Source organism: Echinococcus granulosus (assembly GCF_000524195.1).
Source record: "Echinococcus granulosus chromosome Unknown EG_S00012, whole genome shotgun sequence".
NCBI classification, from domain to species: domain Eukaryota; kingdom Metazoa; phylum Platyhelminthes; class Cestoda; order Cyclophyllidea; family Taeniidae; genus Echinococcus; species Echinococcus granulosus.
In genome coordinates, this window is record NW_020170392.1 from 490,260 (window position 1) to 502,555 (window position 12,296).

Here is a 12,296-nt window from a genome sequence, read left to right on the forward strand (position 1 = left end):
TCCTCCACCTCCAAAAACACGCGATCCAAGACTAGAGGCACTAATTCGCCTAAATGGCATTAATACAGAGGAGGTCGAGGGACCCAGACGAGCGTTGGACGATGCTGTGGATTGCGCCATTGCACCCATAAATGTCGAATCCCCGTTGGTAAGGCTGCCTGGTGTCTGCGGCTGATAGGAGGATGGTTCCACGGTGACATGACGTCGTTTGCCGCAGCGGAGCACATTCGCGCACTGTTCCCTAAAGGCAGCGCTGGTGGCCAGGTAGATGTAGAACTTCGCTGCATAGTGCGATATCCCGAAAGACTCGATGAGTGAGCGAACTGTAAAAAAGCGAAAGTGCCGCCGCCACACGGGATCCTTGGATATCTCCTCATCCGTCATGCATATGTCCCCCATAGGAAGAATTATGTAGAGTACAACCATCACAGCGACAGAGAGATGAGCAAAAATAAGGTAGAAGGAGACGCAGAGTAGGGTGAGGGTGCTTGATTGTTTACTCTGTCGCTCGTTGAATGAGGTCTCGAGTTGGGGGAGAAATACGGAGCTAGTAGTGGAGAAGCGGGCACAACTGTTGTTCTTCGGCAGACGTGGTAGTACGCGATCTCTCTTAGAGGCGCTTGATTCCTCATGAGAAAGCCTGTGCAAAGCGCGAATAACAAGAATGTTGAGAATGAGGCAGATAATTGGAACAAGACCGAACATCAGGAGTTCAGTAAACATAATCCATCCAGTGTAGAAAAGCCACTCCGGCTCACCCTCCTGCTCAAAATCCGGTCGTAGACCGCAGTTTCCATTGGAGACTGTATAAAATACGCCTTGGACGCTCGCCAGGAGGGCACAAAAAACAATCGTTGCTAAGACAACGTGGAATGCACTTTTGCAATTGTTGCCGAAATTTCGAGCTCCCGCGCGAAAAGGAAAACAGATCGCAATGTACCTTTCTACCGTAAACACAAGAGTGAGCATGGGACTGGCGTACTGGATTAGATAATTGGCTATAGCGAAACCCTCGCAAACGACGATATGATCGAGCGTTCGTAGGCGCCAGGCGGTGTGGAGATACCACATCAACTGTACAAGAAAGAAGAAGAGATCAACCCATCCCAGCGCGGCTTGGTATATGGCTGCCGCCACACTGCCCTGTTTGCGCATGTTCCGCCTAGACCAAATGTAAATGCTGAGTATGCTTCCGGGCAGTCCTAGGGAACACCAGATGGGATAGCTAACCTTCTCCACCATCTCGTTGATTGGCGGGGCGAAGCGCGAGTACATGAGCAGATCGCTACCGTTGTTGCGAGTAATCACATCCAGTGTGCCGTTAGGACACACAATGGGCGCCTGGGTGACAACAGTGATGTTACCTAACAGTTTCCCGTGCGGATCCATCCTCACGATTTGCCTCCGCCACCGTAGTGTGCTTCAGGCTGGAGCACTTAGGGCACTAAACATCACATCATGCTGTCAGTTCGGCTGATCGTAAGCCTCTATTATTTGCTTAATCCGCGCATTACTGTCAGTAGGTGACCCAATCACGCGCTGAAACGGTTCCACCAATGCCACGCGGGGTGCGTGCACGCTGTGCGGACGTGGTAGGCGCTTACGTGCGCGAACAGGCACGAAGTGAGCGCGAGAGCGAGACAAGGTGAAGTGGAGTACAAGACAGGTTATGCGCATTACGCCCTGGCGGCTTGGCTCACAGCAGAGGCGCATAAATCTTTCAAGTGCTCAAATGGCGGCGCGTGCCTTCCTCAATTACATCACCGTGCCGCACACACACACACACCTAGCGTTTGTATGTTTGTAATGTAAAACTCACCCCATACCATGGTTAATGTAAACACTTACAGCACTCACGAATGGGTCCAAACCGCACCATATTAGGGCAGCTTTAACCCATCCTTCAGTTCGTAATGGGATTTTAGAGATATCTACTTTTGAAGTGATTTCCTCTGTTTACCGAAGGTCACTGAACTGTGCAGCCAAATAAACTATGAGGGTCTATTTCTCCATTTTTGTTTGGCAGTTAAACAAGCAGCTCACTTTAAGGTCGAACCATGTAAATTCCATTGTTTGTAGTCGTGTAAATATGGGAACGTCTGTTGCCATAGCTGTGATGTAGCCATGAACAAAGAATTGCATAATGCATTATTAACGACTCCTCTTTACTTTGACGTTAGGGGAGGAGAACCTGTGGGCAGTTTGGGGGTTGTGATGGGTTTCTGCCACTTAAAGGCCTCGTCGATACCGATAGCCTCAAAGTGTTTACGATTCTGAGCTTGTTCGCCAATGTTGCACAGAAGCGAGTGCAAAAAGTTAAAGAGAAATAGGCAACACATATTTATAAATCAAAATGTGTTCATTCTTTAAAGAAAGGTTAGGGGTTCATGAAATATAAATTCCTCCCCCCACAGCTATACCGTTTTTCCATCCCCAAAGCTGTGTCAGCGACTGGAAGAATCGTTAGATCCACCATTCCAAAAAATCATCTCACACCACTAAAGGTAGTGGTGGGTCCTCATTTCCACTACACCTATATTCGCATTCCTTAAATGACGGTAACAGAGGGAGGGATCAAAGAGCCAACCCCTTCGGTTTTTATTGTCAACAGGTTGATCTCAATGGTAGCTCAGGTGATTTCGTGCCACATTAAAAATTGTATATCTCAATGGGAGCAGACACGGCTTTATTATATTTTGGTAAAATCTCAGTTATTCACTTATTCTACCGCATCTCCTTGACCAAATGTCCTTCTAAGTTCCTCCTTTGGGTCTGATTTACAAACTGGCATTTTGTTAATTAGCAGAAACCTAAAAACAGGTGATTTTTTTCTATGTACAGTGGGTTTGCTCGAGAGCTGTGACTGGGGGTTTTAACAATGAAAATTCTCGTTCACATGGTGCATCCGTTCCGCCCTCTGAGCCACTCAATCTATCATCTTCATTTAAAATTCCATTCCACGAAGGTGCTAATCAAAAGCAGGCAGGCAGGGAACAGGGAGTAGGGGATGATAACAAGGTGTCGTGTTTACCCTCCTACGGTTTATGAGTGTGTCTACTTGCAATCACATGTTGGTTCACATGGTCGGCGGAGCTCTAGCAGGGGTTGAGCGCATTCATAATTCATCCTTACCCCCACGTTAAGCATCCTTGAATGAAATGCTGAGATAGGGCCAATGTTCCCACCAACCCCGCCACATTTTGGTGGCATCAAACAGAGGAATTTGTGTAGACAATGGCCGTTTCCGTTTAGAAATGGATAAAGGGATTAATGCCGTGTCACATTCCACGTTGATTTTAAATAGCCATAGACACTTTTTTAAATAAGCTTAGAGCAACAATTTGGTGAGGCCGAAGCTGAATAAATGATGCTTTCACACCTGGGTTCAAACTGCCCATTGTTTAAGCATGATAACAAACCATTTTATTGCCTCTTTGAATAACCTTACCACGCCATGTCACTGTCAAGTTAATATTCATACTGCGTTTGATACATGGTGGACTTGACAACGTCATCTCCTTACATGGATACAACACTGACAAGAACTCCCAAATTTGCTGTTTCGCTGGTCTGACTCAGGGAGTATGTCCACATGCAGATAAGGAGAGTGAAAGAAAGTGATTTGGAGAGAAAGTGATCATCCCATCCTACACAAGTCAGGGTAAAATAAACACCGGGACAAGGTAAGTCATGCTCTCGAATTTGCCCTCTGCCAGTTCAGTTGAGCTACAAGTTGGGCCTTGTTCAGCGAAGCGAACAAGGCTACCTACCCACCCACCTACCGAATAACCCAAGTGTAAACCGCGACTTCTCCATGTGCCTCATTTGAAGCGCCGAGTAGAGTGAAGTAGCAAATCGCCTTCAAATATGTACGACTTTTTTTCGTGACACAATTTAACACATTGTACTGGAATGTTGCCATGGCTACCCATCGTTTCTATACCTATGACTCGTATAATTCATTAAGGGAATGGATACTGCATGATGTTTTGCCTTGTCATTTAGCTGTATCTGGAATAGCTGTAAATGGGGAGGGCACGATTTATGAAGAAGCAGGCTAGTACTGAAGCTACCACTGTAGGGGGATAAAAACGCGCCACTTTTGTATCACTTAAGTGATGTTAAAGCAGTTTTTGGAATGCTACATGGGAAAAATAAATGACAGGGTAGCAGTTAATAAAATGGATTAAGAGGCATCTGTCTCAGTAAATGCGTGGAGCTTTACCCTCTTACGAGCTAATCACTCAAATGCAGAGTACGGATGTAAAAAGCATTGCACAAACGATGGTAGCGGATTGGAAGTTGACACAGCGCTAGCCCAACGGCAAGATGAGCGTGTTTATCTGCCAAATGCATCTAAGTGGTGGAACTTGGTAATTTTACTCCACTTTCAGCCATGAAGCATGCGGCTCTGCGTGGAAAAAAGGTACGTAATGAAGGGCAAACAGCAGTTGGTAGAGCCTCCAGAAGGGGATACTTCGCGAGAGTGAAAACTCTACCTTTCCATGTGGCTGGAACCTCAGTAGTAATATTTGCCATATGTGGGGTCTTTGGTCATTGTAATGATGTGTTTTACACCAGGAGCACTTTATACTCACACGCAATTAATAACATACAGAGGTGTTAACTTGCTTCACACACGAGATTATGGCACAGGAATATTTCATCGGATTGAATTATAGCTTTTAAATTGATGAATGGGTGACCAGGAATAAAACAACCATCCGGAACGTTGTAATACTGTTTGAAGACTAAGCACTGATTTATGGTGTCGCAAATCGCTGAAGCTCAGGGTAACTACCAAATCCTGGCCATATTTTTACTTAGAAGTAAAAACTAGGAGTCTTAAGTGACCTTCTCTAGCTACTCAAAATCGTTATGGATGAATGCGTCAGTCATCGCTTTCGGAAGTATGCTAATTTGGCGTACGGCCTATAAAGAACGACAGAAATCGGGGTAATGCACACTGACTAATGAATAAGGATCTTTGGATATCATTCCCTGCCTGTGTACGAATCGTTATAACTTCTAAGATGACGGATAACTTTGACTCTCACACTCCCATTTATGGTTGTGGTAAAAGTGTAAACACCCACTCGCAGTTTTGTTAATTATTTTTTAAATGATCCAAAGTTCACCAAAAACGTGTGGTCACTCCTTTCCCCGATCCACCAAACCCATGTGCAGATGTTTACTTTTTTGCTCCATCTAGGTGGTCTATGTGAGCCCGTTGGTGTGGTTATGACCACATTCCCACCTGACCTAGTCATATGGAGCAGAAGGTGTATTTCAAGCTTCAAAAATACCCTATTGTGCTTCATGTCAAAATAGCTCACTCACTTTGCTTTTTATTGTAAACAATTAAAGCCCGGATATCCTCTACATCGTAATGTTTTTTGTTATCTTCCGCACAAACACATGATCCTGGCATTAACGGCAACAGGCAAGACTGAGCATAGGTACACAGGTAAGCCAATCCATAACATAACACAAAAAATTGGAAAAGGAGGCTACTCAGACCTCTCCTTGGGCTACTGGAGTTTTTTTCAAAGCAAACAAAACCGAAATAGTATAGAGCGACGCAAGGGCAGAACTCATCGGTTGGGCACGACACCCTCCGAAAGGAACACCAAGAAAGGATATTTCTCCTAAAGAATAAAATTACCTACACTCAACTTTGAGGCAACAAAAGATTACGAGGCATTGCGCGATGCCTTCCTCGGAGTCTATCTCACAGCAGGCGTGCAGGAGGAATGAGGGTATACTACCACCTCAGGTAATAACGAGGTGGAAAATCATTTCCAACAACCTCAGTAAGAGTGTTCACTACAAAACTTTAGATCTCTCCCACGCCAAATGGAAAATAGGAAGGAAAATAGGAAAAATAGGAAAATAGGAAGTGTTACGTCTGTATGCACTCGCTCCCGAGATGTTCAACTACTTAATCAACAAAGCAGAAGCTGTCCGGGACTCGCTTTAACGATTTACTTTGGCTTTGACATTTCCAGAAAAAAGCGCATCATCCACAGTGGATTGCCCCTTGTCTACATCATCACGTGTGATGGTCTTGGCCCACCTCCAACGTTCATCTTGAACTGTCACACTGGGATAAAGTGATCTCATTGGTTAGGCAGAGTATCGTCAGCTGCCCCCATTCGCGCTGCAGTCGATTGGTTCACGATGGAACGCCTACTTAAAAAGGCACTCACTTTAATAAATGCTGGTCTATAGAGCAAATCGGAGGCAAAAAGGGGCTTAATTGAGATGGTGTAAGATCACAGCTAAGACTCCAGATGTAACAACTTGGACACTGCAGTTTAAGAAATTCTGCATGACTTACTGGCATAACGGTATCCTGGACGGTTAGTTGGACTAGAACTTTACCGGACGCGATATCCCCAAAAGATCGCAGATATTTATTCCCACAACCTTTCCCTGGATAAACACAAGAATTTAAAAACTGAACGCCTGGTCAGCAAAAATCCGATCTAGTTAACAAAAGAGGCCTAACCCACTTACGAGGCGAAAACGTAAAATGCCTCGTTTACAGTTGAAGGTGGCCTTATTGAGCCTCCGGCCATGAGGAGAAAGAAGCGTTGCAATTGAGTTATCCCATGCAGTTTGATTTATAGATGCATCCGAATAAGTGATAAACGAACCAAAGTATTAGCTCAGCTGTTCGAGCAGAAATGGAGCTAGATAAGGTCTGACGAAAATATTCTTCGTTATTAAAACTTTTCAGTGCCTAATGTCACAATAAGGTTATTAACACCTGATCCTACGACATCTAAGGTCGCATAGTTTTAACAATCTGATAGTCCATTTGACCTCTTGTTCCGTAAAGCAACATTTCGTTTCATCCAAGTTATTTTAATTAGGACCATCTGAGACCCCGAATCAGTGGCACTGAGGCGTGTTTAGAAGACAAGGGAGAAATTAGTAGTCTTTTGTGTCCAGGAGGACGGTTGGCTAGTTTCAAAAATCCCAATGTGGTCCATTTTAGGAGCTTTTACTTTTGTTAGATGCACCTACGAAGTCCTTTGTCTGCACAGGCTAAATTATACACCTTGAAGCGTCAGAGATGATTTTGTGATGGAATTGGCTGCCCTTGAGAATGCACATAATTAATAGTTCTGGTACGTCTAAGAGGAAAACTGACCACCGCAGGCCGGATGTTTAATGCATCTGGCATGGCATCAAGGCTCGCTCTATCAAACTGACAAATTTACATGTTGGACGAGAACTAAAAAGGTGTACTTATCATCAGAACAGGAAAATTATTCTACATCCACTTGGCTGGTGTAAGCTCCACCAAGTAGTTCTGCGAATAGTTAGCAGAAGCTAGTAGGAGGCACGTGTCATATGCATGACAAGTGACATCGCAAGCGCCGTTGAGCCAAATCAGAGGACTGTGTCGATGGTCGGAGCAGGAATTCAAAGCTAATAAAATGTTTTATATAGTAAGCAGATTACGCATTAATGGTTTGGAAACCGACTTCTATTGAAGCACTTGAAAATGGTTGTTAAGGTGGCAAATTGTCTGACACCCTTGGAAAGCGCTATCTGCACAAATTCACATCGTGGGTTTTTACTTTCAGGCGGCAAGCCAAGAGCCATCAAGCCTTGTAGATACTAAATTCGTGACTAAACTGCCTAATCAATTTATGACTTGGTTCCTTTTTGCATCAGACCTGGGCATCATGTTGATTTTTGCCTTCAACTTATGGTTGAGGGATTCAAGCTAGAAATTGTACGGAACCGCCGAAGTGCGTTGACTGTGATGGCCTTTGTGTTTGCTAAAAAGTGATTATTTGGAAGTCAAAAAACTCCGAATTCATCCTTATTGATAGAGAGGCATTTCAGAGGTATTTTATAGGGCTCTTATAAGAAATGGAGGAAGGACGATTAGATTGGTTGGACCTGCCTCCTCAGTAAATGCCACTTGGTTGCGCTCAAAGTATTTCGTAGTGTATACCCGTAGCAAATTTAGGCGGCCTGAAAATGCAGCCCTTAACTGATGTACTGACTTAATTTCCTATCTGACCAAAAGAAATCAACTCTTAATCAAAATAAAGCCCAAAAACCCATTAACTTATTTCAAGGTGGTGATTTAAGGCCGAAGACGGGCAAAGCTGGCAAATCCTTTTGTGAAGCGGCGGTTTATTGTCTGCATTCTAGCAAGTGTTAAACTTGATGTAGCACCAGTTACTAGGATCAGTGTCATCTGTTTACAAGATTCTAACGGGTTCAGCCTTTCTATCTTCCACCACTGCATTCATACGTCTGAAAGGCGCCAGTTGGGTTGGGGGAGGACAGCCTTAATTTGACAAGCGAAATAGTTTCGTACAGCAAATCGAGTTTTTATTGGAGGGTCAGCTTTCATTTCCACCTCAGTTGAGAGTCAAAATAGTCCTTAATGCCATTCGATACATTACATGAAATAATTTTGGATCAGTACTGAAAAGCTGTCCATTCAGTACTAGACTTCGTTCGGTTCTAATTGTTATTCCTAAGAGAAAAATCGCTTCAATCCAAAATAATTTCTAATGGAATTCTTCAAAATATCGGAGGAGCGTGGCAAATTTTTCACCAATCACCCGAGTACACGTTTTAGAAGTCGTGCCAGCCTTTCAACTTCAAGGGTACTTCATATGATCAGGAAATGCACCTGCTCGGAACAGGTGAATGTTGGCCCAAGTGTGTGAGATTCGAAGCCTCTCAAAATAGGGCCGGCAGGGACTCGCAGTTGTACTGCAAATGTGTGTCTTTAAATGATGTTATTTGCCTAACTCGATAAGCTGCCAAAAGTTACGGGAGTGGTAAAGCGTAACTACCGTAAAAGTTAAATTAAGATAATTTTGCAAATTCAAATGTTTAGAGGAGGTATCGCTGTGACGGAAATACATCTCATGGTGGGTAGCCTTGACATATGGTATGTACTACCCCACACACTGTCAATCGAGAAGATAAGCAAAATTAGCTGCACCAGCGTGCAACGGCATGCAGTGATGGAGACTCTTGTGAAAGCAGCCACCAATTCCTAATCCACAGGTACCTGCAGTAGACTTCAAACACTGCAGATTAGTAACGGGAAGCATAGCCAATCTAGAGTAAGAAATTAAATTGCAACAACCAATTCAATGGCCATCGAATGTCTCCACGTGGATGACGACTCCGAATGTGGTGGTACCCATTCCATAACAATCTTACCTGTGACCACTCAACCAGCGAGTGGAACCTGCGCCTCATACTGAACGCCTGAGTGACGGATTAACCGATCTGTTGTGCGGTGAAAGGGCAAAGAAGACGAGTCCATCTGTGGGAATGGAGGACACAATCATTGATAAATGGTTGAGATTTTGAAAATGGCTGAAAAGTGGGCACCCAAGCAGCCTCCAGCACAGCACAGCACAGCAGCCAAGGATGGATCACACATTCGAGAGTTCGGCACTAAACTTCATACCCCGAAGCCATGTGAAGAGTGGCGATGCGGTGGGTTCGGTGTACATCGAGGTGTGACAGGCGACTGTCTGGAAGCATAAATGCAGGATTCACTGTTTGGTATGTGATTGTGCCTTTTGTAATCCCAAAGTCCTCCCTATTCTTGTTTCTAGCACCATAAAGATTGACATTGAACACCAAACATGTCCCCCGCTGGAAATACCGACACTTTTATGACACCTTGAATGGGGTGGAGATAACGATTACTTTTACGACGGGAAAGGTAGAAGTTGAGATCTGTGAAAGTAATTGGGAAAGTAAGTTCTTCCAACAAACTGAGGCAAAAATTTATAGTGGAAAATAAGGTGGCCATGCAATGCCAACCAAAGACACGCAGTGGAGAGAGTAGGCGCGCTATAGGAGTCGATTTAAAAGAGTTGCATGCCAAACGCCGCCTTGTGAAATGTCCCTACGCTTTATCGCCCTAATACAAGGGATAGTCACGCTGTCTCTTGAGGCCATGCGAGAGAGAGCGGGTATGCCATAATGATCGTGCAAAGCGAGTCAGCTAGCATAAAGGTCCTGGGAAGGCAACAAAAAACAAATAATTTTTTAGGTCTCCATATATGGTGACAAAGCACAGAAAAATAGTCCTTGCCAAACTCTTAAGGCATTACCTTTAAAACTGTGTGGTGGTTCAATTGGAATGGCGGTTGTTTTTGAGCTCTAAAGTTTGGTTTCACCATCGTTGACGGAAGAAAAGCGTATGCTGCAGTCAGAAGAATCGGCAACGACTTTTAGCAGGAGGGTTAAAATTGACATCTACCTTCGGCAGCAACCCCACTTCCTTGTTCTTTGGGAATGCAATTAACAAATGAAGTGGCACTAGCTGTAGCCGTGAACAATCAGGAAAAGTTCGTTGCGGAGCTGTCTGCGGTACCTGTAGGAAGATGTCAATGAAGTGAACACGCGATACCTCCTCCACTTTCCTGCAAACTGGAGAGTCCAGATGGATATGATTGGGCACCACTGAAGTGGGGACAAAGTGGCAAGGAGGAAGAGAAGCAAAACCTTATACCTACATAACGGTTTTAAACTCCACCTCTTATCAAACGATTCTGCTTCTAGGCCAACATATTCCCCTTTCTCCATTTCAATTCCCTATCAGGATGAAAGTGCAGATCCAGTAGAATAAACAAGATCAGCTTTGTTGCAGTTAGATGTCGTCTCAGGTGCACGCAAATTCAGTGACTGGCGCGGTTGGTTCATGGGTGCTTTTCCTTACAGCAGCGGCCAATACAAGTGATCGGGTGAGGATGGGTGAGCTATGTAGCAATTTGGTTGTTTATTTAACCATTCCTTTAGGCTCCGGAGGCACTTAAAGCCCCGCCTTTGTGCTTTGGCCTCCGGTGACATGCCAATAGCCCCCAGCCCTCCTCTACGGCAGTATTACATACTCCGCCCAAGTATTTTGTCCTCTTTCGTCTTTAGGGGAGTCTTAAGGCGTTACTGTAAAGGGTTCTAAAAAGTCCAAGCAGTAACCAAGGTTCTTGCAGAGGTCAAAATAAAGCCTGGAGGCCAGGGCCAAATAAAGGCTTCGCATTCCAGATGGAACCCTTTAATTTGACCCCCACAGAAATGGAGTCAAAGCCACAATAACTAAATGCCTCATCAGTATAAAGTGGAACGTGTAACCTTACATGGGTGCTGTGTAAACAAGTGACTGTAAAAGGGACAAGAGCACTTAAGCCTCAGGGCTTTAGAGGAGACACTTGAAAAACTCACATTTGACAACGAAATAAAAATGACCTAAACCCTTTAAAGGGGCATTTGAGTGAAAAGCTATTTTTAATTTGATGTCATACAATACCCCAGGATGTGTTTATAAACGACGCGCCTTCATTCAAAAAAAAAGAAATAATAAAAAGCTTCTATAGGTAAACAAAAGATGCAGTGCGTGCAATATGGTTGGGAAGAGAAGCGACGGTGGGCAGAATTCAGCCAACTGCGCCGATAGTAGAATGAGGCTGATTAATGGCAGAAATTAGAAAGCAGAAATAATTAAAAAGCCATTTTGAACAAAATTAGCTCAAATAAACAGTCGTACATAGCGGAGTCGGTTGTTTGGGTGAATTCATTGCACTTTCGAGTTAGCGGACCACCGAGTAAATCGACTCTGAAGGCTCTATCTTGATGAAAACTAATTGCTGCTTGAAATTTTGTTAACGAGGGATCCTCCTAGGTCCGCAGAATTAGGATTAACCTTCCTGCTGGACAAGGTAACTGTTTACGAAGTTCAGACGGACGCGCAACCCCTGGAAGAGTGAAGGTGGTATCCTGCGCAGGTTTTTCCATTTAAGTTGAAATGCCATTAAAAATCACTGAATCGTAGAGTTTTGGGTTTTAAAAAGGAGGGCAAAATTATGTGAGTAGGCGCTTGATTGTAAATGTAGAGGTAAGCTAACAGGTTTTTATGGCCTTGGACAAAAAAAATAAGTAATTGTAGAGAGCTTTATAAAATACTTCATTCGTTACAAACATTATGAACCGTAACACAAGCTGGATGCAAAGGCCACTTTAAAAGGGGGATTTGTTTTTCAAAGCCAAAAATGTGCCCTTTTTAGTCACTTTTGCTTCCGTCTCCCTCTCACTTCTGAACCGTCTAGCCTACGTGGCATATGATTGTCTGCTGCTGATGCCGAGGCGCAGTAGTAAGCTCTTGAAGGAATGTCGTCACCAGGACGAATAAGAATGAGTCCATATCGCCCTCCTTCTCGTTCTTGAATACTCACACCAAAGCTTCGCTGTGAGCCATGAACCATGATTTGGAATGTGGGGTACTAGGTCTTGCCTGG

General features: G+C 44.1%; 1 protein-coding gene across 1 annotated transcript in view; it reads right to left on the minus strand. All coding sequences in view use genetic code 11, as the record gives it.

Moving 5' to 3' along the window:
• Positions 1-1,389, minus strand: part of EGR_02609 (rhodopsin-like orphan GPCR) — a gene marked incomplete at both ends in the record, with an annotated part of 1,591 nt that extends 202 nt beyond the window's left edge. Inside the window, one exon of the mRNA XM_024491858.1 lies at positions 9-1,389. Coding sequence (XP_024353673.1) covers positions 9-1,389 — 1,381 coding nt within the window. The remainder of the gene's footprint in view (positions 1-8) is intronic.
• Positions 1,390-12,296: the final 10,907 nt, after the last annotated feature.